Source organism: Ursus maritimus, unplaced genomic scaffold (assembly GCF_017311325.1).
Source record: "Ursus maritimus isolate PB19 unplaced genomic scaffold, ASM1731132v1 scaffold_35, whole genome shotgun sequence".
Lineage (NCBI taxonomy): Eukaryota > Metazoa > Chordata > Mammalia > Carnivora > Ursidae > Ursus > Ursus maritimus.
This window is the reverse complement of record NW_024426119.1, coordinates 15666183-15690466: the sequence shown is the minus strand read 5'-3', so window position 1 is coordinate 15690466 and position 24284 is coordinate 15666183. Positions and strand designations below refer to the sequence as shown.

Here is a 24284-nt window from a genome sequence, read left to right as displayed (position 1 = left end):
AATTGCGTGGCTTTAAGAAGAATCAATTCTAATTAGAAAACTCTTTCAGGAACAGTCACTTCCCACTCTATCCAAAGTGAGGCCAAGTTAACAAAACCGCAAAGACTTGGCTAATTCAGGCACAAGCTAATTTATTATTACTGGCCCAAATTACCCACTTTTTTTTTCGCTGTGCAGGCCAATATCCACAACCGCACTGACGCCTCAAGTAGGGCGAACGTATTCACCAGTAGCTGGTGGGGAGCCCAGTGTTTCTCAGCCAAAACCCTGGGAGACTGGGATTTATGCGGTGTAGTAATCCAAACACCTCGAGTAGGTTCCAGCCTTTAAAAATCTGCATCTCGTAAAAAATTCCTCCAATTTTCCATATTACAGGCCGAGGAAACAAATCTCCTGAGCTCTTCGGGGACGAGCTCTTTTCCAAATAATACAAACAGCGCCAACTCCCCATCCTTGAGCCCTAGCCTGGGCCACACACAACCCAGGTCTGAAGGTTCACAACAAACTAGACGGCGCCCGCCCCGCCTTTAAAGAAGCGGCGCGGTCGGGCTGCCCTAGAGTTCAACTTCCGGCCACATAGTGAGAGGATGTTTTCCTTCTGGCCACGCCCTCCTGGCCACGCCCGCCACGCCCCGCCTTCGGAGCCCGAGCTCTAGCAGGCGGGCGCGCAGGAGGGGCGGGGCCGCGTGAGGGCCGCTGCGCGGTTCGGCCTCACCAGGCGGCGCGCAGGCCCGCCCCGAGCCAGGGGATAGCGCGGCGGCGCGCGCGCGCGCCTGGTGCCCTCCCCGTGACGTGCCTGGCCGAGGCCGCGCAAGGGCGCTGTTGCTGCCAGTGCCGCTGTCATGGCGTCCGAGGCGCTGGCTGAAGAGAACCCGCCGCGGTCTCTTTAGAGCGAGGGGCTGGCGGCTGGGTATGGAGAGCGGCCCCGGGAGCCTGCAGCCGCTAGAGCACGGGGTGGCCGCCGAGCCAGCGCCAGGGACAGGTTCTCCGCAGGAAGGGCAACCGGAGACCAGGCTCGCCGCTGGGGATGGTCCTGGAGTATGGGCGGCGGAGAGCAGCGGCGGGAATGGGCAGGGGGCGGCGGCCGCCGGGAGGAGCCTCTTGGACTCGGTTTCTCCTGCCGGCTCTCCTCAGGTTCCCGGACCCTGCAGCTCCTTCCCTGGTTTGGACTTAACGGAGAGCGATTTGGAGAATCCTGCTGCCCAGAAGACGCCTCCGAGAGGGCAGCACAAGGTGACCGCCTCCCCGGAGACAGCCGAGGCCGGAGCGGACCATGGATCGGGTCCGGCCGGAGACGCTGGCCCCCGCCCGGATCCCGCCGGCACCTGCCGGGCAGAGTTGGCAGCCGCTGGCTCCGAGGAGCCCAGCAGCGCCGGCGGCCTCAGCAGCAGTTGCAGCGACCCGAGCCCTCCTGGGGAATCGCCGAGCCTGGACTCCCTGGAGTCGTTCTCTAACCTGCATTCTTTCCCTAGTAGCTCTGAATTTAATAGTGAGGAGGGAGCTGAGAACAGGGTCCCTGGGGAGGAGGAGGAGGAGGAGGGCGCGGGCGCGGGCGCGGGCGCAGTAGTGTTGCCCGGGGCTGTGCCTCTGTGCCGTGAAGAGGAGGAGGAGGGGGAGGAAGCTCAGGTACTGGCTGCCTCCAAGGAACGCTTCCCGGGACAGTCTGTCTATCACATCAAGTGGATCCAGTGGAAGGAAGAGAACACACCCATCATCACTCAGAATGAGAATGGACCCTGCCCTTTGCTGGCCATCCTCAATGTTTTGCTTCTGGCCTGGAAGGTACATTCTGCAGCTTTCTATTTCCTACCGCTTTTTGGTCGGGGGTGGCGGGGACGGGGTAAGGGAGCTGCTGGATGTCAGCTGACGGCTTCCTCTTTTCTTTCCTCATTCATCAGTACTTTATTCCCTTGAAATTCATTATGGGACTCCTTTGTCCAAAGAATATTCTTACATGTATTTCGTAAAGAATTGCCGGCAACCCCGGGTCTCTCTAGTGTTTAAATAAGAGTTCAGGATGATGTACTTAAAAAAACAACTAGGGCTTAGAGCATCCTAAACCCTAGGATATTTTATTTAACTATGTTTTTCTACGTTTTCTTCTTACTGACCTTGTCACGTATGCAAAAGAATGAAGAATTGGGGAAAATGATCTTCAGAAGTTACCATTAATCCATGTTACCAGGGAGCAAGTTTTGATGGTTATGTTAGTCGATTTTCCAGCTAATACTTGTGCCATTAGGGTGTAGATAGATACTTAAGGAAACGGTGACAGGGAAGAGTGGCCCTTTTGACAAATTCCATTTAAGGGAAAGCATTGGTCTGAGCCCAATTACCATAACTTCTTGGTTTTCAAAGATTACGTTTTCACTTTACGCCTGATTTTTACTTGCCTTGTTTCTTTGGCTCTACTTTACTAGTTTGGCATTATTACTAGTAACTACGCATCAGAATATGTTAAGGGAACTAAAATAAGAAAACATATATTCAAGGGAAAGGAACAAAAAAAGGAGGGGCTCTTCAAAACTTAAGTATATTGAGGACTCAATGAGTTATGTATAATTGCAGTGTCTTAAGCTGGCAGTTTTAGGGTGCTGAGAAGAAGCATCTTATAGCACATATTTTACTTCCAAATTGATAATTATATCTGTTGATAGAATGTTTCCTAGAAAAAAAATAACCTGGATTATTCCGACCAGTTAGGAAGAAAATCAAGTAAAGGGAATAGTATTTATTATGTGCCTTGTTTTTTTCCTGTTACTAGCAAGGGCTGATGCAAAAGAAATAAGATAAGAAACTTTAGCAGTATCTGGTACATAAGGGCACTCAAATGTTTGTTGAAGACTCTGCCTGCTTTTGAAGAGCTGTTCAGCTATTTGGGGTTGCATCATTGACTTACTTGAAATTATTAAAGGACAGTGCAAGACAAAACACTATACATATAAATATGTTTATATAAATATAAATTTTTAGGTTATAGAAAATAGATGGAAATGTATTAGATATTCCAAAAGGGGAAATTTTTCTTTGTTTTGGCATAGTCCCAGAGAGCTTCATGGAATTTGTGGTCTTGAACCAAGCTTTTAAAGAAAAGTAGAATTTAAAATAATAGGGAAATGGAATTCTGGGAGAGGGAAGGGTGTAAACAAAAGGGATGAAAATAGAATGGATTGTGTGTGTGTGTGTTTGTGTCTAGATGACAGAAGTGGTAAGTTTATACTGGTGAATAATAAAAAAAAGATTGAAAAGGTGAAGAGCCACTTGATGAAGGCCCTTTAGGGTCAGAGTCGGGAGTTAGACTTGATATATGGGCCCAAATCCCCAGGTTGGTGGGGTTTTTTTGTTTGTTTTTTGTAAGAAGGAGTAACAGTTTCCTTTAGGCTTTTCTCTTAGTTTCCATACAGTACTGCAGAAGTTCAGAGGAGCTCCTTCCTTTAGTCTGGAATTTTAATTGTCTCTTTCAAAGACATGTCTTTGATGGAATGATCAAACGTTTCAGTTTCCACTGAGGTACTAGAAATGCAAAAACAAGATGCAAGTCTTCCCTCATGTAGCTATTAGTGGGGAGACAGACGTGTAAATAATTACGATGCAATGTGATAAGTTCTAAATATGCTTTGGAATTACAGAGAAAAGGGTAACTGAGGTTGGGATATGTCAAGGGAAAGCTTTATAGAAGAGGTAACCTATGAACTGGATCTGAAGATGAGTGAGAGGCGGCCTTTCAGGCAGAGGAAATAGTGTCTTCAAAAATGGTGAAGCAGAAAAAGATTTGTTCTTTTTCCTGATTCCAACCGTGGTCGGGAGTGCAGAGGAAGAGGGGAAGGAAATGGCAATAGCAGAACATAAAATTGATAGGTCAGATTAGACTGTTAAAGAGCAGGTGTGCTAATTAATTTGGAGGCTATTTTATAAATCTGTGGCTTTTAGCCTTTCTGCCTCTAGGCTATGGCTACACACAAATGTTATTTATCAGTAATCAATAGGGAGGCAGATAAAGAGATGGAAAGTCTGGTAAAGCAGCGTTCTCTAAGTGAGCCAGGGGTGCTAGATGTCAGAACTATTTTCATAATAATACTAAGATGTTACTTGCCTCTTCGTTCTCATTCTTTCACAAGTGTCAGTGGAGTTTTCCAGGCTATGTGATGTGTGGTGACATCATTTCTCTGACAGGAATGTGTGCTTATGTATTCTTCTGTTTAAAAATTTTCTCAATTTTCATTTCTAGTATGGTAAGTATGAGTAGATATAACCTACACAGACAAGCTCTTTGGAGGACTATAATTTTTAAAACTGTAATGGTCCCTACACTAAAAGGTTTGCGAAATGCTACAATAAAGAAAAATAGTAAATACGTTATGAAAGTAGCTGTCAGATTTCAGAAGACCCATCACTAGTGGTATTTACACTTTATATTTAGCTGGTAATAGGGAGCTATTATAAATGACAGAGGAATAACGTGATGAAAGTGGTCGTGTTTGTTTGAAATTAGACTAAGGTAAGATCATAGTGAGTGTAGCAGGAAGAATGGATGAGGATAACCCTTTTGGATGGGGAATTCTCTGCCCGTTCTCTTTGGTGAAGATAATGTTGCAACCTAAATGATGAACTGATCACTAACTGGACATAGGAGATAAAGGAGACAACCCCACCTTTTCCAATCTGGGCAATAGAGATTGATTGGGTCATTTCAAAAGACAGAGAATATGTTTTAGGTAGGAGATGTCAAAGTTTGGTTGTGTCAGGTTGGAAATGTCTGATAGTGGGGCATGATAATATAAATATTCACCATGCCTCTGAAGGCATGGAGTGGGTCTCAGGGAAGAGGTCAAATTATAGAGAAGAACTGAATAGGGGAGTTAACTGCATAGATATAAGTATGGTAGCTTACTTGCCATAATATGAGAATAGATGAATACTTCATAGGGAGTGGTGAACAATAATTCTCAACTTTTTTCCATCCCAGTATATGTGGGGAACTACAAATTGCCAACTTAATTCCTTCCTGTAATTCCACCCTGTAATTCCCCATGTCTTCTTCCACTCCATTCTTCACTAGACATAGAGAAAACAGAGGAACAAGGATTAAACTTGGTGGGGAACAGGGCATGCTAAGCATTAAGGGTGAGAGAGTGTAAAAAAAACTAGTATAGGCATAATTTAAGATATGATTGAGAACTGGAATATCTCAATGTCATGATAGTAGTCTTGGAGAGAGTGACTGTAACGAAGTGGTCAGGTGTCATTGTCAAGTGCAACTGCATCAAGGAGCTATTGGAGTAGGAAAGATTTTTGCTAAAAAAGGACAGGTGTGAGGACCAGGTTGCTGAAAGTCAGGATAATATGACTCCTCACAGTAGGTGGTAAAGTTCTCTTCAGAGGAAAAGTACAACAATCTCATTTTCTGAAGTAATGGAAGGAATGGGACAAAGAAGATAGGCAAGGTCATGTTAAGATAGAGAGGCAGGAAGAGCCTGGGTGACTCAGTCAGTTGAGTGGCTGACTCTTGGTTTTGGTTCAGGTCATGATTTCAGGGTAGTGGGATCCAGGCTGAGCTCTGAGCTCAGCAGGGAGTCTGCCTGTGGATTCTCTCTCCCTCTCCCTTTGCCCCTCGCCCAGCTTGCTCACTCGTGCTCTCTCTATAAATAAAATAAATAAATCTTAAAAAAAAAAAAGAGAGAGAGGCAGATGGAAATTGAGGCCTTATTCTCCCATTTTGGCAGAATAACAATTGAACTCAGTAATAATTATCGAACTTGTCAATAATTAGCGTGGAGAGGTTGTAAAGCATGGAGGGGAGGATTTTGTGAGAAAGGTACATTGTATTTTAAAGAAATTCTAATCTCATGGAGGTTATGTCTAGGAATTAGAGGCATAAATAGAGAGTAGTAAGTAGTAATGGATAAATTGGGGGTACACTTTAAAAACTTTTAGTATATCAATTTTGCTTTATTCCCCCCCCCCCCAGTAGTTCTCTAATACCTAGAAATAGGAGCAGGAAGAATGGCTGGTTAGAGTTATATCAGGGATTGGGCTTTTCAAGAGCTGATTTGTGGAGAGACAATGGAATTAGAGTTGAAAATGAAACAGTTGATTATTTCTTTTGGGGGAGGTGAAGTAATGAGAAAAATCAATAAACTAAACATCTTGGGAGGATTTGAGTGATTCAGAGAAAGTAAGTGCCATGGTTCTGGATGAGAGATGATAGTTAAAATTATCAAACAGACTAAGTACTGTGTTGGAAATATTGGAGTCTTAATTATAAGTGTTGCTTTAGGACTAATGAAGAGTAGATGATCAGTCATAATCTCTGAAATAGTTGAGCTGTAATAATCCAACAAATCAAGAAAGAAGGAAACCAATTCATTAAATTTAATTCAAGCTCAAATTTCTAATTCTGTTTAACTGACACCAGGTAAATTTATCTTAATTTATGCTTCGAAATACATTTTCATTTTGCTTCTTTACTTTAGACTGTACTTGGTGTTTTTTATAGTTTTTCTTTAATCTTGCATTTTATCTATCAAAAACAATGCCATCTATAGGTATATTTGAAGGCTGTGACCCATTTATGTAGATTTGTTTGGGGGTGCCTGGCTGGCTGAGTCAGTAGGTAATGCGACTCTTGATCTTAGGGTTTTGAGTTCAAGCCCCACATATGGTATAGAGATTACTTAAAAACAAAATCTTAAAAAGATGTGTTTGTAAAAGTCAACAAGTCAAAAGGTATGTAAAATATAAAATTTAGTTTCTGATGATACTGAATTTATGTTATAAATGTAGAAGCTTTCTGATGGGTACTTGGAAATTCATTGTAATTTCTCTACTTTGTGTAACTTAAATATTGCATTATGTAACATTTTTTAAAGTTTCTCCCTTAATATCTTTATGTTTATGAAAGTATTACTTTGGGGTCTCCCAGTGGCTCAGTCAGTTAAGCATCTGCCTTTGGCTCAGGTCATGATCTCAGGGTCCTGGAATCAAGCACTGCCCCCCTCCATGGGGCTCCCTGCTCAGTGGGAGTCTCGCTCTCCCTCTGACCCTCGCCCCTGCTTGTGCTGTCTCTTACGCACTCTCTCTTAAATAAATAAAGAGAAAATCTCTAAATAAATAAATAAATAAATAAAATCTTACTAAAAAAGGTAATACTTTTTTTAAAATTATTTTTTCTTTATTCATTTGAGAGAGAGAGAGAGAGAGAGAGCAAGCAGGGGTAGGGCAGAAAAAGAGGGAGAGAGAATCCCAAGCAGACTCTCCACTGAGAAGGGAATCTGGCACAGAGTTTGGTCCTAGGACACTGGGATCATGACCTGAACCAAAACCAAGAGTCAGATGCTCAAGGGACTGAGCCACCCAGGCATCCCATATTACTTTAATACTAGAGGGAATCCCTACTTTGCCATACTTTTGTTTTCTTTTTCTTTTTCTTTTTCTTTTTTTAAAGATTTTATGTATTTATTTGAGCCAGATAGCAGAACGAGAGAGAGCACACGAGTTGGGGGAAGGGGCAGAGAGAGAGGGAGAAGAAGCCTCTCTGCTTGAGCAGGGAGTCTGATTTGGGGCTCGATCCCAGAACCCTGGGATCATGACCTGAGCTGAAGGCAGATGCTTAACCAACTGAGCCACCCAGGAACCCATACTTTTGTTTTTTTATAGAAAGAATGTTATAGGTTCTGAGGCTCAAACACTGAAAAAAACTTACATGAACTTACTCTATACATTGTGACAGAAGACAGATAGTTTTGTAATAACTAATGATTATGTATCTAATCACTATGTAGCATTTTAGTAGAAGAATGAATACACTGTTCTGAATCAAGATGCTGGAAGCACATCTCCTCCGTAGTCCTTTTGGGTAGGGAATTCTTTTTCCCCCTTTTTCTTTGCTTAGTAGGAGCTGAGACTATCTCCTACTCCAAGTCAAGGGAGGAATGCTAGGATTCTGAAGCACAATTTTTATTTTTAAGATTTTATTTATTTATTTGACAGAGAAAGATAGTGAGAGAGGGAACACAAGCAAGGGGAGCGTGAGAGGGAGAAGCAGCCTTCCCGCCGAGCAGGGAGCCTGATGCGGGGTTTGATCCCAGGACCCTGGGATCATGACCTGAGCCGAAGGCAGATGCTTAACAGATGAGCCACCCAGGCACTCCAAGATTTTTTTTAAATATTAAGCTGGTTTTTCCAGACACTAAAGCTAGAAACTGAAAAATAAGGATTGATATATTTGATACTATAAAAAATGAAAAAGCTGAGGGGCACCTGGGTGGCTCAGTCAGTTGAGCTCCAACTCTTGACTTCAGCTCAGGTCATGAACTTGGGGTCATGAGTTCAAGCCCTGTGCTGGGCTCTGTGCTAAGTGCGGAGTCTGCTTAAGATTCTCTCTCTCTCTCTGCACCCCCCCCCACGTGCATGCTCTCTCTAAAAAATAAAAATTTAAAAAAAAATGAAAAAGCTGAAGGTTAGAAAAAAAGAAAATTACTCCTCCCCCCCCCCCAAAAAAAACCCCAGCAGGATCTAAACCAAAACACAGTATAGATTGAGGGAACTATTTGCCAGATTATGTGTCTATTGGTTGATTTCTTCATTTACAAAGAGCCCTTATACGTTGGAAAGAAAAGATGAGCAACCCAGTAGCAAAATGAGCAAAGGCCATTACCAGAAAATTCAAAGTTCAAATGGACATCCTCTCTCTCATTATCACTTGCAGAGTAAGGCACCGTGAAGGTGAGCCTCTTGCCAGCAATGAGTTTTTGCTCTAGTTTTTCCTCCCTCCTTGACAGCTTTTCGTATACCCTTTTCAGACACCTCTCCTTGCTTCGGACTAGGTTTTAGAGGAGGTTTTACTTTCTTTTCTTTTTCTTTTTTTTTTTTTTTTTTTAAGATTTTACTTATTTAACAGAGAAAGAGAGAGCAAGCACAAGCAGGGGGAGTGGGAGAGGAAGAGGGAGAAGCGGGCTCCCCACTGAGTAGGGAGCCTGATGCGGGGCTTGATCCCAGGACTCTGGGATTATGACCTGAGCCGAAGGCAGATGCTTAACCAACTAAGCCACCCAGGCATCCCAATTTTCTTTTTTTTCTTAAACTTCCTGACTTGTAAGAACATTGCAATCATACAAATTATCTCTTATTTCCCTTTTCCTAAAGTAGGCACAAAGCTCTTTTGAGGCTTTCCAAGTGTGTTTATTCCTTGTAAAAGTGGAAAAACAGATGGTGAGCCAAAGAGTCCACTTTAGCCTCTGCCTAACTTTTTTTTTTTTTTAAGATTTTATTTATTTATTTGACAGAGATAGAGACAGCCAGCGAGAGAGGGAACACAAGCAGGGGGAGTGGGAGAGGAAGAAGCAGGCTCACAGCAGAGGAGCCTGATGTGGGGCTCAATCCCATAACGCCGGGATCACGCCCTGAGCCGAAGGCAGACACTTTAACCGCTGTGCCACCCAGGCGCCCCATACCTTTTTTTTTTTTAATATAGATCTTGTAAGAGGAGAGTAATAACTTCACACAGTAGATGCAAGTAACACTTATGAGGCAATCTCTCTTAAGAATTAGGATTGGTACAGTATCTCTGGATTTGTGAAATAAAGTGGATGTGGGCTGATGACAGTATGAATACTGCTGACAGCTGTAGTAGGTTTGTTCTATATGTAGTAGGTTGTCCTATTAATGATGGGTTCATTTTCTCCTCTCCCGTTGGTCTGAGTGAATAACTTTCCCATTCCCCATCCAACCTTGCCTGTGTTGAGTCCCTTTCTATGTTGAGTCCCAGGTGAAGAACATTTGAGCATAGATGGTACCAGCAATCATAGAGCTTTGAAAAATAATAGCACTCAGCTATTTTTATGTCTAGATACTGTGCTAAGTATTTTACATGCATTGTATGCATTTCTTAATTTTCCAATCACATCATGAAATCCTAATGTAAATATTGTTCCTATTTTACATATATACAAAACTGAGGTGCATAACATTTAAATAACTTGCTCAACCTAAGATTATCACACCCTCCAGAACTTGGGCTGTTACTTGGGATATTTGGCTTGGAAGTTAAAATTAAGGATGCCAGCACATCTGATAGACAGTAGGTCTGGAACAAAGCAGATTGGAAGAACCAGTGATAAAGTCAGAGAAGTAGAAGTAGCCTTCTTGATGCCTTAGAACAAATCCTGAAGATCTGGTACCAGCTGCTCTTTATACAAACTCCTTCCATTTTTAGTTCCCTGTACTTTATCCCATGTCCTCTGAATTACCTGACACTTCTAGTGTCAGAGACTTTCTTAGCTTCCGGAGTGAATGCACTTGCCTTTCCGTTCATAGTTTATTAAATACATTCTTTGATATTTTCGTTAGTTAGTAACTTCTGTCTCTACTACCACAACCCTAGTTCAGGCTACCTTCACTTCATCTGGACTACTCCAGTAGCCTTCACACTGGTCCCTTGCCTTCCCTATTCCCATCTGGTTTTCAAGCAACTAATGCAAAAGTTTCACTGTTAGTTATAGTTTGGGTAGATTTTTCATCAGGTAAGCTTTCTGAGATTCTTCTTCTTTTTTTTTTTTTTTTTTAAGATTTTATTTATTTATTTGACAGAGAGTCAGCCAGCAAGAGAGGGAACACAAGCAGGGGGAGTGGGAGAGGAAGAAGCAGGCTCCCAGCGGAGGAGCCTGATGTGGGGCTCGATCCCAGAATGCCGGGATCACGCCCTGAGCCAAAGGCAGACGCTTAATGATTGCACCACACAGGCGCCCCAGCTTTCTGAGCTTCTTAAATATAAGTCCACTGTAATGTTCTTCATTGCTCTGAAACTCTTGAATTGCATATAAAATAGGACATTCTTGAAAATCTAATGTTACGAATGTATCTGCAGCTTCTGATGGTTTCAAATATTTTTAAATAGGCTTTGGTATTACTCTGAGGGTAGGGTCTAAATTATGGTAAAAATTTTTGGTAAATGTGTTTCAAATTGTCTTTTCTAAGTTGAAGATTGGCTCTTCTAATTTTTCCTGACTTGAAATACTGATGAGAAGCAGAAGGATTTACTAAAAAGTCGGAATTTTGGTATTTTTAAGTACAGCAATTATGTTTTATTAATAATAATGGAATTATTTTAATTAATAAATGATAAATAAATAATGAATGATACACATAAGAAATTAGAATATGAAGATGATATGTAATAGTTTATAATACCTAAGTTTATTTGCTGGAGCCGGAATTAAGGCATGTTGAAAGGATCCTTAACTTTTTTAGTCTTTATTTTGAAAGAAGCTACATATCTTCCCTTTGATTCCCATTTATACTTCTAATATTTTTTTTTAAAGATTTTATTTATTTATGTGACAGAGAGACAGCCAACGAGAGAGGGAACACAGCAGGGGAGTGGGAAAGGAAGAAGCAGGCTCCCAGTGGAGGAGCCCGATGGGACTCGATCCCGGAACGCCGGGATCATGCCCTGAGCCGAAGGCAGACGCCTAAAGACTGCGCCACCCAGGCGCCCCTATACTGCTAATATTTTTAAAAATAATTTCTTTACAATTTTAACTCAAAAAAAATCATGAATGCTAATGTGATTTACTGTATATATAAAATTAGAGGGGCACCTGGCTGGCTTAGTCCATAAAGCATGTGACTCTTGATCTTGGGGTCAAGAGTTTGAGCCCCATTTTGGGTGTAGAGACTTAAAACAATTTTTTTTTCAATTAGTGAATTTTGAACTAAGAAGAAATTGTATTATATAGTTGGTTCATTTTACCATAAGTAATGCAGAAATAGACTGCAACACAAGAATCAAAAAATTTCTGTACAGATTAACAATGATTGTCTCCTGAGTTCCAACTCAACTTTGTTTGAATGTCAGACTAAACCTCATAGTTCTGAAGCAGACATCATTTCCTTCTACAAACTTAACTTCCCTTACCAAATTTCTCGTTCATACTGATTATATGGATCTTAATTTTTAGTTCTCCTGAGTCTTAGAGTCAACCTCAGTATTCTTTCCCTATCATCCTCCACTGTTCCTTCTTTTGTTTGGGGGCTTAAGATTTATTTATTTATTTATCTATCTATTTATTTACTTATTTATTTATTTGAGAGAGAGAGGGAGGGAGAGAGAGAATCTTCAAGCAGGCTCCTCCCTGAACATGGATCCGATCACACTCGATCTCATAACCCATGAGATCGTGACCTGAGCCAAAAGAAGAGTTGAATGACGTTTAACCTGCTGAGCCACCCAGGTGCGCCTCATCCTCCACTTTTCATTGGTCACAAAGTTCTGTCAGCTCTTCATTTAAAATATATTTCAGATGATGTTTTACGTAAGATTTGTGTTGAAAGAAAGTGTTTTGCTGTAAAGTTTGTAAATACTGGTATAATGGAGAGGGTAGTTGGCCTTGGAGTCCAATCTCAGTTCACATCACAGCTTTGCTACTTTGGACAAATTAACTTTCAGTGCATTAGTTTATTCTTTGAATGAAGGTAATAAAATCTTCATAGGATTGATGTGGATTAAGGGTAACATGCAAATTGAATGACAGTTCAATATATTAAGTTTTTTTTCTGACTTTCCTGAAGAGCAGAGATTGGCAGATACTCTATTTTTTATATTCTCAAGTAACTCCCCAACTTATAGAGGTGTTATAATTCAAACTGTGTATTTCTGACTTGTTATTGGTATTCTAGTTAAACATTTAAAAATATTCTTTGGTCATTTTTGTACTTACTGTAACCTATAAAAACTGCTAATTTCTCAGTTATTACTGGGTCTCCTGCATTTCTCTACCCCCCTCAGAATATCAGAATCATAGGTATCAAAATCTTGGCATATCACTTTTGGGATGTTTTGCATTTTTGTTTAAGATTTTATTAATACTTTACAGGGAAGATTTGTGTTTTTTTTAATTTATTTTTAATTTTTTAAAATAAAATTTTTTTTTTGTTCTTGCTTGAGTCTGTTCTCAAATACACTTCACTTTTCAGATGACTAAGAATTATAAAATAATTTGGCTGAATTAATGAGGCTTTACCCTGTAGTTGAATATTTGGAGTTGAGGTAGCTATTTCCTTTTGTTAACTTAAATATTCTTGCTGTGCTTATGTCATTAATTTACTCAGGAAATCCAGTTAATTCAGTAAAATCTTAGTTCTAGGAGAGGACATAATTTATTTTCCTAGACTTTATTTGGACTTCTAATTTGGAGCTATTTGGAGCTATGTGTTACTATATACTGAGAAGCTTTGCTCATGTTTTAAGAAGAATATTTAAACTACTTAAGAGAGTATCTTTCAACTACCTTCATAGACATTAAAGTATTCATTTACTTAGCAATATGTTTGATTATTACTAAAAGAAGGCCACCTAAGAACCTAGGTCATACTTCATTTGAGTTTTTTATTGTAAAATTTAAAATTTAGAGATTCAGACAAAATACCATACTTGTTAAGTCTATATTCTTAGCTAGCTATTCCCTAACCTGTTTTTTCTTTTATAAAATCTAAAGAGACAAAGGAGTGAAAGTCATCGGATCATTAACAAAACCTTTGGCACTTGTTTTGGAGATGATGGTGGTAGAGAAAAGCAAAAGGAGAATCGAGCTTTCAGGAAGGTCATTCTTGGTTTAAAAAAAAAAAAGATCTGTTGACAGCTTCACAGTATTAGTGAGAAGTAGGCGTTCCTTTTCAGTTATGTTTATTTGTCCTTAGTTTTAATGACTATCCGGAATATGTTATTGGCTAGGATTCAGGAAATGAATATTTCATTGAGTATGCTTGTGAATAAGTTAGTTAAAATATTTGTATAGTTATTGTCCCAATTCTTAATCAGTATAGAGGTGTCATTTTCTTTTTCAGATGTTTGAAGCAACACATGGTAGGCCGTCGTTATTTGGAACTTTCAAGGCTAAACCCTGAAATCATGTTTGTGGAAATCTAGGTTCATAATATGTTTTTCCCAAGTACATACACTTGTTAGTGCCGTTGTTTCTTATTTGACAGAATTGCCACAATTGACAATTCCATTAATTCTTACTTTGACAATTTTATAGTAGGATTGCTGCTTTAAACAAAGCAGAGGACAAGCTATCTGTTTGTGCAATTTTCTGCTGAATGTATTCTGACTGAACCTGCCTGGAATTAAAGAATATATAAGTCTTATTTTGGGGCGCCTGGGTGGCACAGCGGTTAAGCGTATGCCTTCGGCTCAGGGCATGATCCTGGCGTTATGGGATCGAGCCCCACATCGGGCTCCTCCGCTATGAGCCTGCTTCTTCCTCTCCCACTCCCCCTGCTTGTGTTCCTTCTCTCGCTGGCTGTCTCTATCTCTGTCAAATAAATAAATAAAATCTTAAAAAAAAAAAAAAAAAAAAAGAATATATAAGTCTTATTTAAGAAACATTGTTAGGTATAAGTGGGACTTTCAGATTGTTCTGACAATTACTTAGAATATAAACATTCACAATGAATATAAACTACTGGTTTAAATATCAGGCTTTTAATAGTGCTGTTGAAATAGTTTGATAAGATATTCTATAGTTATAAAATATTCTGTAGTAATAGTTAAAATCATCTAAAGCAGGGATCGGCAAATTTTTCCTATAAAGGACCAGATAGTAAGTAAATCTTTGTGGGCTCTATGATCTCTCTTGTAAAGATTCAACTCTGTTATCATTGTGCAAAAACAGCCAAAGCTATACATAAACAATGAGAATGACTGTTCCAATAAAACTTTATTTAGAAAAACAGACAGGAGACCATAATTTGCCAATAAATTTCAGTTTAAAAATATACCATATATGGGAACTCTCTATTTTCTGCTCAATGTTCTGTACACTTAAAGTTGCTAAAGAAAAAAAAAAGTCTGTTAAAACTTTTTGAAAAACATGACACAGGAAAAAAAAAGATTTAGAATCAAGTAATGATCAAAACCTCCATGGTATCTCTTGGTTTTCACTGACAGATAAATCCCCTGCATGACAAAATTGTAAGCATCAATTGTCATGTGTGCTCTCAGAGGATATCAAACTGTTCTGTTTTACAGAGATCTGTTTTAGAACTTATTTTATTCATTGATTAAAACAAACAAAATATTGTGACATGCTATTACCACATTTGCTAACATAAACACCCAGAGCACCTTCCTCAACACTTGGAGGAATTGTTGGAAAAATTGATGATTTAAATGATTTCCTTGGTTGAACAGAAAATAATTCCCAAAAAGTAACTCCTGAAGAATTTTAAATTCTGTTACTGGTCTCCTGTCATTGATATTTAATTATTTTGTTTGATTTTAATTATTTTGGCAAAATTTGATATTTTATTACTTTGTTTGAGTTTCCAACCTACAGTATTTACGAATATACCACAGAGTATGCTTTTGAATAAGTCAGTTAAAATATTTATAACCATTGGCTGTAATGTCTTTGTAACTCATCTGACAACTCAGTTGAAACATTAATGTAGACTAATATGTTGCAGCTGAATTAACTTTAGAAACTTAAATATAATTGTAATATATATATCTACCTTTAACCTTTTTATTGTGAACTATAACACATAGAATACCTAAAGCAGAGATGTATAGTTTAACAAGTTATTATAAAGTAAATGTCAGTGGAACTTCCATGCAAGTCAAGAAATAGAGCACTGCCAGCATCCCAGAAGGCTTTTTTCTTTTTTTTTTTTTAAGATTTATTTATTTATTTGAGACAGAGAGAATCTCAGGCTGAGCACAGAGCCTGACCCGGGGTTCAATGCCAAGACCCTGAGATGACGACCTTAGTGGAAACTAAGAGTCAGACACTCAACCGACTGCGCCACCCGGGTGCCCTCCAGAAGGCTCTTATATGCCCCTTTCCAACTATAATTCCTTCCCTTACCCCTAGTGCTAACCATATTCTGATTTTTATAGTATCTGTTTCCTTACTTTTCTTTATAACTTTATCACCATGTATGCAGCTGTAAACAATATAGTTTAATTTTGCCTACTTTTAAACTTTGCAAGTGGAATCATACAGTGTGAATTCTTCAGTATATGCTTAATATATTTTTTTAAGATTTTATTTATTTATTTGAGAGAGAGAGAGAATGAGAGCGTGAGCAGGGGTAGAGGCAGAGGGAGAGAGAGAAGCAGACTCCCTGCTAAGCAGGGAGCCCAACGCGGAGCTCAGTCCCAGGATTCTGGGATCATGACCTGAGCCAAGGGCAGACCCTTAACCAGCTGAGCCACCCGGGTGCCCCTGACTAATACTTTAATATTGTATTCATTATAGTCATTCAATGAAAATGGCCAAAGTAAACTGAAGTAATGGGATATGGAGCTATGTTCAAACCTGTCTTCAGTAAAACTGCTTCATGGGTGACCTGTCACATGTTTGGTGCCTCTTCCTGCCCTTCAACTGGTCTATAATGTAGGACATTCATTGTTGGAGGTGCCTCGTGACAATCGTAGTGGGTGGTGAAAGGGGTAGCACTTGGTTTTGAAAACAGATTTCTCAGTGTCTCTATGAGATCTTTTATCACCCTGTAAATTTTATGGTGATAAGATTGACTTTGTCATATTTTATAAAGATTAGTTATAAATATTTTAATAACAAATATTAATGTATACATATAGTAGATACATATGTACACATACATACTTATGTTTCTGACTGAAGAAACACTTTAATCACCTAAAACATTTGATTTTATAGAAAAAAATACTTTGTTTTTCAGGTGAAACTTCCACCGATGATGGAAATCATAACTGCTGAGCAGCTGATGGAATATTTAGGTTAGTGTTGAAAAGTGGATGATTTTGTATCTCTTTCAAAATAAAATCTCCAAAGCAATATATTACCAAATCGCATCTTTCTGAAGTGCTATTATTTAATCTGCTTTAAAATTTTAATTTTGAATCTCTTAATTAAAAATTTGTATCAGTATGTTACTGTTCTTGGGTGTTAAACCTTTCTAAAGGCTTTTTCTAATCAGCATTAAAATTCTATAATATAAATAAGGAGAGTGGTAACTTCCAGAAAAGAACAAGATACATATTAATTCCCAATAAATTGCAGAATGGGAAATGGTACAGAAATTCTGACATGCATGTAGAAAGTGTTAAAAAAAAAAAATTGAGTAGACTTGAATTAAAGACCCAGGAGGTGATTCAGAGCATCACTATCCGAAGTATGATTCATGGACCTGTACCAGTCTATGAAATGTTAGTTACCAATCTGCAGTGATATAGGGGCTTGTGCCAAAATGTGAAACATTTACATGAGCACACTGTTTAGTTCATCTGAAATTTTTCATAGCAAAATTTTCTTGATGAAGAAGGCAGTGTCTTAAGTTGCATTCTTACGCAAGCTTCTTATTTCAAAACAGACTAATAATACACAGTTTGCAGAACAGCTGCTTTCAGTAGAACTTGTTTACAAAGCAGGTTGCTATATATCACACTGAGGTCTTTTACAGTTTAGCAAATAGTAATTTATGTATTTATACTGTTACCAAACAGGAAACCTTAATCCACATTCTTAGTTTTTTTAATAATTAAATTTTTATTTTAAGAAAAATTTTGTAAAAAAAAATTTTGGTCAGCTGATTAGTCTACACCATTCCAGACTACAGGCTGATTTTTAATGAAATATAGGCTTAGTGAATTAATGGAGATTGTAGCTTTTGGAAGACCCTTTTCTTTATGTAATTACTATCATTTAATCCTATTCACTGGTTAGGGAAATCTCATAGTTAAGGGTAGATTACTTTGAATACCCATATATCTGGAAATAGAATTTCTATTTATACGTCTTTTAGTCTAGCTTAGTGATCCTTAAACTTTGTGATTTCTAAATTACGTTTCATAATTGGAAATTATGTTTCAAGGGGAAGGCTGCAATGTGCTTTTGATGAATAGCCAGTATGACTTCCAAGAAGTGTGTGAAGGTGATGACATTTGAGAGGTTATAGAGTCAGGTCATATATGGCCCTGCAGGCTGTTATAGCAACTTGTGATGTTTGCTGTGAGTGAGCTTGGAAGCCATTAGAGAATTTTGAACAGAGGACTGATGTGATCTGACTTTGAGTGTAACAAGAATTCTCTGGCTGAAACTAGAACTTAGGAAGGAATGACGAGCAGGGATATGAGGAAGCTGTTACAACAAAAGATGCTATTACAACTGGCAAAAGATGGTAGTGACTTCAAACGAGGTAGTAGATGTGGAGATTGTAAAATGTGGTCAGATTCTGGATAGAGAGCTGACAGAATTTACTAATCAGTTGAATGTAGAGTGAGAGTGGTTCACCCCGTGGTTTTTTCTTGCACAACTGGAAAGATGGCGTTAACATCAGCAGAAACAAGAAAAAAAATGGAAGGAACATGTTTAGGAAGAATAACAGGATTTTGGTTTTGGGATGTTTACTGACACCCAAGTGGAAATTACAGGATGGCAGTTGGATATATAAATCTAGAGTTCAGAGGAGAGGCGTAGGTCAGTGCTGTACAATAGAAATTTCTGTGATGATAGAAAGGTTCAATATCTCTGCTATCTAGTTTGGTAGCTACTAGCCACATGTGGCTCTTGAGCTCTTAACATATAGCTAATGTGCCTGGGGACCTGAATATTAAATTTAGTTTTAATTAATTAAAATTTTATAGCCATATGTTGCTACTGGCTAATGTAATGGGCATTGCAGATCTAGCCTATAAATACGCATTTGGGAACAGACAACATATGTAAGTGGTAGACTGAGTGAAATCACAACGAGAATGAATGTAGATAGAGAAGGGAGGGATCAATGGACTGAGTGTGGGACATGCTAATGATTAGAAGTTGTGGAAGAAGGAAGAACAGGTGTGTTCAAGCCAGGTAGAAGAAAAACAGGAGACTGATTTCCTAGAATCCAAATGAAGTTTCATTGAACCAAATGCTGCTAATAGTTCAAGCAGTGTGAAGACTAAAAATTGACTATTAATTGAACCATAAAAAGGTCACTGGTAACCTCAACAAGTGCATGGGAGGAGACCAGACAGGGTAGGTACAAGAGAAAATTGGAAACCTTTATACACAGCCAGTAGCAATGACATAACACAGCCATTTTGGAAAACAGTTTGTCAGTTCCTTAAAAAGTTAAACAGAATTACTGCATGACCCATAATTTCACCCAAGGGAAGTAAAAACACACATTGAAACTTGTACAGGAATGTTCATGACAGGATTGTTCTTAATAACCAAAAAAATGGAAGGTCATATGTCATCCGCTGATGAGTGGATAAACAAAATATGGTGTATCCTTACAATGAAATATTGGCCACAAAAAGGAATGTACTGATACATACTCTAATGTGGATAAAACTTAGACATTATGCTAAGTTAAAGAAGCCAAGTCAAGACAGACCACATAATTTTATGATTACATTTATATGAAATGTCCAGAATAAACAAATTTATAGAGACAGAAATAGATTAGTGGTTGCTTGGGACTGGTGAAGAGGATAAGGGGGCAAATAGGGATTGACAGCTAATGGGTACAGAATTTCTTTTGGGGGGACAAAAATGTTCTAAAATTAAATCATGATTTCACAATCCTGTTAACATACTTTCAAAATATTGAATTGTATACTTTACATGGGTTTATTGTGTGGTATGTGAATTACATCTCAAGCCATTTTAAAAAAGAAAACTGGAGGAAAGGAATTGAAAAGAGTACTTTTGACAAACAGAAGAATTAGTCTTAGGTAGTATAGATAGCTCATCGGTAACAATAAGAGGTGAGACAGAATGTATTAAAAATAGATGCAGGTAGGTGGGTAGATGTGGTTGTGGTAGCTAGTGGAAGGTCTTTCAAGTACTTTTATTTTCTCAGTGAAATAGGGACCCAGGTCATCAGCTGAGAGCGAGGATGATGAAAGAGTTGTTGGACGTGAGAGGGAAGGTATGAAAGAGTTGCCTATCGAAGAGTAGGAGAGTGAATGGGAGAGATGATATGTTCCTGGGCATTACCTCTGAAGTTAGTGAGAGCAGCAAGCATGCTGGTATGATTTCTCCAGTCACATTTAGCTGCATGAGTATAGGCCTACATGGGGGGGGCAGGATTTAACCAGACTTGGGTTTTTGCCCAGTAAGTATGTTGAAGAAAGAGTCTAGGGAATTGAAGATGTGTGTTCAGAGTGATTATAATGACGGGCCAATAATTTGAGTTGCGTAAAGAGGAAATGAAGATACAAACGTGCTGAAAAAAAAATGTGAATGAGTTAAAGGACTAGAGGGGTCCTGATAGAGCTTAAGAATTTTTGGAGCTTGATAATGTCAAAGCTGTATGACCATGGGGGATGAGTTTCTGAGGTAAGATAGAATATAAGATTTTTGTTGAAGAAGTCAAGGAAGAGAAAGGCTAGATTATCGGATGGATTATCTCTATTAATACTGAAATTACCAAAAAATTATGTCAGGATTTGTGTTAGGGAGAGATAGTGAGCTAAGAATGAGAGGGATTGACATGAAAGTTGGTAGAGGACTGCAACCACGTGGGTGGATGATGGGTAGTATTATTCGATGGCATGAGTTTTAAAACAGGAGTTTTAGGGAAGAGGAGAGAGAGAATGACAATATGACAATAAGGAGTAAGTAGATATCTGCTTCACCTCCAGGCTCACTGGTAAAGAAACATGAGAAAGAACTATCACTTGAGAAGGCTGCAGTGTCATTAAGGCAAAGCCAAATTTCATTTAGGGAAGAAGGTGAAGGGAACATTAAGAGAAGAAAATACCTGGAAGATTTTGCTGAGGAAGATCCATGAGTTCCAGAGGACACTGAAATTCAAGATAGGAATTTAGGAGTCATCAGTATAAAAATGGCATTTAAATCGGTGGAAATTGATGAGAGCATTAAGGGAGACAGTGTAAAGAGAGAAGAGAAGAGGGTCAGGATAGTCCCCTGAAGTTTCCCAGCATGGAGAGATGGGGTAGAGCAGTATTTCTCAATCTTTTTTTAATTATTGCCCCCTAAAGAGCCTTTGAAGACATTTTGTCCTAATCACCACTCCAGGAAATTTTAACACCACAGACATACTGTATGTTTCTTCATGTACTGTGCCCTTTGAAAGCCACAAACCATTATACTAGCTAAAATATCTTTGGCCTCTCCACCAGGGAATCAGTTTTTGTCCTGGAGGCAGCATGGCCCCTGCTGAAGTGCATGGAGTAGAGGACAGAGAAGTAAGAGAAGTAGTAGCCAGTAAGATAGAAGAGCCAGGAGAGGTGGTATAGTGAAGCCAAGAGAAGGAGTGCCAGAAGGAAGGAGAGGGGATATAGAATACTGGAGAGTACTCTCCATGTGATTTGGCAACATGGAGGCTCTTGTGATCTTTACAGAAACAGTGTCACTACAGTGATGGGAGGGAAATGGAGTGGAGAGTTTGAGCACATCTAAGAGGTGAGTAAGTGGAGACCTCAAGTGCAGATAACTTTTGAGAAATTTGGCAGCAATGGGTATGAGAAGTGGGTGAGAAGTAGGAAAAGGTTTAATAGAGAACATGACTTGTTTTGGGTTTTAAGTGTAGTTAGAATCTAAACCCTTGTAAAGAAGAAAAACAATGTTACAGGGCTAGGTGGAAACTATTTCAAGTTCAGGCTAGAGGTGAAAATATATAAGGGATATTTGGAGGAATGGTGAATGATTACAATTTGTAGTTGGCAAGCATATTGAATCATTGTTGGAGTGGAGATTGGATTGGGTGGGTTACAGCCAAACTGCGAAGTCTTGGGAGCCAGGTTGAGGAGTTTGGGCTTACTATAATAGGCCATTTAATCTATTTTAGTTTCTTAAGTGTGGTAAGTAACCTGTTAAGTGTAGTTTTTAAGATGGTCTGATTGAGACCAATTAGGAAATATCAATAGTTCTCAGATGTGGTCAAATATCATCAGATATTTGAAAGTTTAATATATATAATTTAAGTGATGAGAACATATATCTCTGAGCCCAATTTCCTATCCATCTCTTCCATATCTAATTACTGTCTGCCCTGCTTTCTTTGTTCTCAGATCATGACCATAATCACCTAAACCTGCACTGTCCAGTACAGTAACCACTAGCCACATCTGGCTATTGAGCACTTAAAAATTTGCCAGTGTGAATTGAGATGTTCTATAAGTATAAAATATACACTGGATTTCAAAGACTTAATGCAAAAAGAAAAAAGTATCATTGAGTTTTATACTGTTGAAATGATAATATTTTTAATATACTGGGCTAAATAAATGATTTAAATTAATTTCACCTATTTTTACTTTTTTCAATGTGACTACTAGAAAATTTAAAGTTACATATGGGCTTATATTTGTGGCTTGCATTATATTTCTCTTGGACAGTGTTAACCTAAACTATACTGCTACTCCACAGCTTCTAACTTCATTCTGGCTCTGCTCTCTGTACTGTCATAGGTTGATGCCATTTACCTAACCTCCTCCCTGAAAGGCTCATATACTCAAAAGTATGTCCCTCCTCCCCCTTTACCACTCAAAAGTATTCTTGACATAATATTTGAAATTCCCATGACTGGTCTTTTTATTTTATTTTTCTTATCCAGCAAATATTGACTGAGCACATACTGTGGACAAGTTATTTGGAGGTGTCAACAATGCAGTAAATGTGGCAGCATAAGTGTATTCTGCTATGAAAATGTTAACATGGTGGTTTTCTTGGGAGAAAATAATTAGCATGTCTTTGTATTATTTGTTAGCTAGCAAAGCCGTGAGGAAGCAGGACATCGGGTAGAGAATTTTTTTTTTTTTAAAGATTTTATTTATTTATTCGACAGAGATAGAGACAGCCAGTGAGAGAGGGAACACAAGCAGGGGGAGTGGGAGAGGAAGAAGCAGGCTCATAGCGGAGGAGCCTGATGTGGGGCTCGATCTCATAACGCTGGGATCACGCCCTGAGCCGAAGGCAGACGCTCAAACGCTGCACCACCCAGGTGCCCCAGGGTAGAGAATTTTAATAGGAAAAAGAAAAATTGAGGAAGAAACATCTAAATCTGGGGTAGCTAAAGAGGTTTGGAAGTCCTGAGTTAGAGGGACTCAACTACTAGGGGCAGCATGGAAGTAATATGATCCTAATGGGAGGTGGGAGAGAAGCAAGCAAGAATGAGGTGAGAAAAGGGATTCTGAAGACCCTGCCTTGCCAAAAGTAAACGTTATTCAGAGCCAACCCTGCCAGAACAAATTGTTTAATTTTCTAAGCTATTTGGATTTTCTCCTCTAGAGATTACTTCCGTTCTCTGGAGGAACCAGAGATGCTTTTGAATTAACAAGCAAATGCTAGTAGAAAGATTGTAAGACAAACCACTAATTGCTTTCCTAGAACCTAGCTTAGAGATCACAGGGAATGGGAATTTTGATTGGCAAACATTAGAGGAGAAATAAATTTTAATTTGAAAATTTCTGTTCCTAGGGTATTGGAGCGGGGCCAGACATGGACATGGCCATTGGAGGGCTTTGGCATTGAGAAAGGAACATTGCAAGCTCGGATACATAGGAAGTGCTGGGAGGTTTAATAAAATAAGGTGGGAAGAAGTATAGATGGAAGGCAGAATGTGGATAAGAAGATAATGTAAAGCAGCACCACACAAGCAGGAATATATACTGTGACTTTATCCAAAATAGTTCGTATGATGATGACTAAGGAAAATAGTTGTTTGAATAGTGGTGGTGTCTGACTTTTAAAAAGATAATTTATTCTATCTTTACATATAAATACTGTATAGGGAGGTCACTGTTAAATCATTTTAATTTTGCCCAAAGTTGACCTGTCTTCTCTTTTTTCCTAATGCTCACTTGGGATAAGCTAACTACCGCCAAACCCTCTCTTTCAGTTTTTGGCCTAATGTAGCTGTGAGGTTTTGTTTCTTGATTTCTGTTTGTCTGGAATGTCCCATTAGTAGCAAAGTCTTATGGATTCTTTTTCTGAAGTTTTTTCCTCTCTCTGTGTACTTCACAGTGTGAATTACTACAAACTCTTGTTGTTTCCTCTCCCCTCCAAGTTAGCCTACGTAACAGTGTTATCTTCCTAAAGCATCAATTTCATATTTCACTTGTCTACTTATAAAGGTAAAGATCCTTACGATCTTTCACAAGCAGCCAAACTTATCAACATATTATTTATGATTTTCTATTATCTGATCCAGTTTACTTGTCCAGACATATTTCCCACCACTCTCTACAACATAAATCTTTTTTTAAATAAATGGCATCATCTCTGCCTTTCCTTTCTTTCTTTCTTTTTTTTTTTTTAAGATTTATTTATTTTAGAGTGTGC

General features: G+C 38.9%; 1 protein-coding gene across 3 annotated transcripts in view; it reads left to right on the top strand.

Moving 5' to 3' along the window:
- Positions 1–781: 781 nt before the first annotated feature.
- MINDY2 (MINDY lysine 48 deubiquitinase 2) overlaps positions 782–24284 on the top strand; it is a 74118-nt gene continuing 50615 nt past the window's right edge. For all 3 annotated transcript variants that reach the window (XM_040620590.1, XM_008706071.2, XM_040620589.1), the window contains exons 1-2: positions 782–1782; positions 16705–16762. In XM_040620590.1, coding sequence (XP_040476524.1) covers positions 913–1782; positions 16705–16762 — 928 coding nt within the window. In that variant the 5' untranslated portion in view covers positions 782–912. The remainder of the gene's footprint in view (positions 1783–16704; positions 16763–24284) is intronic.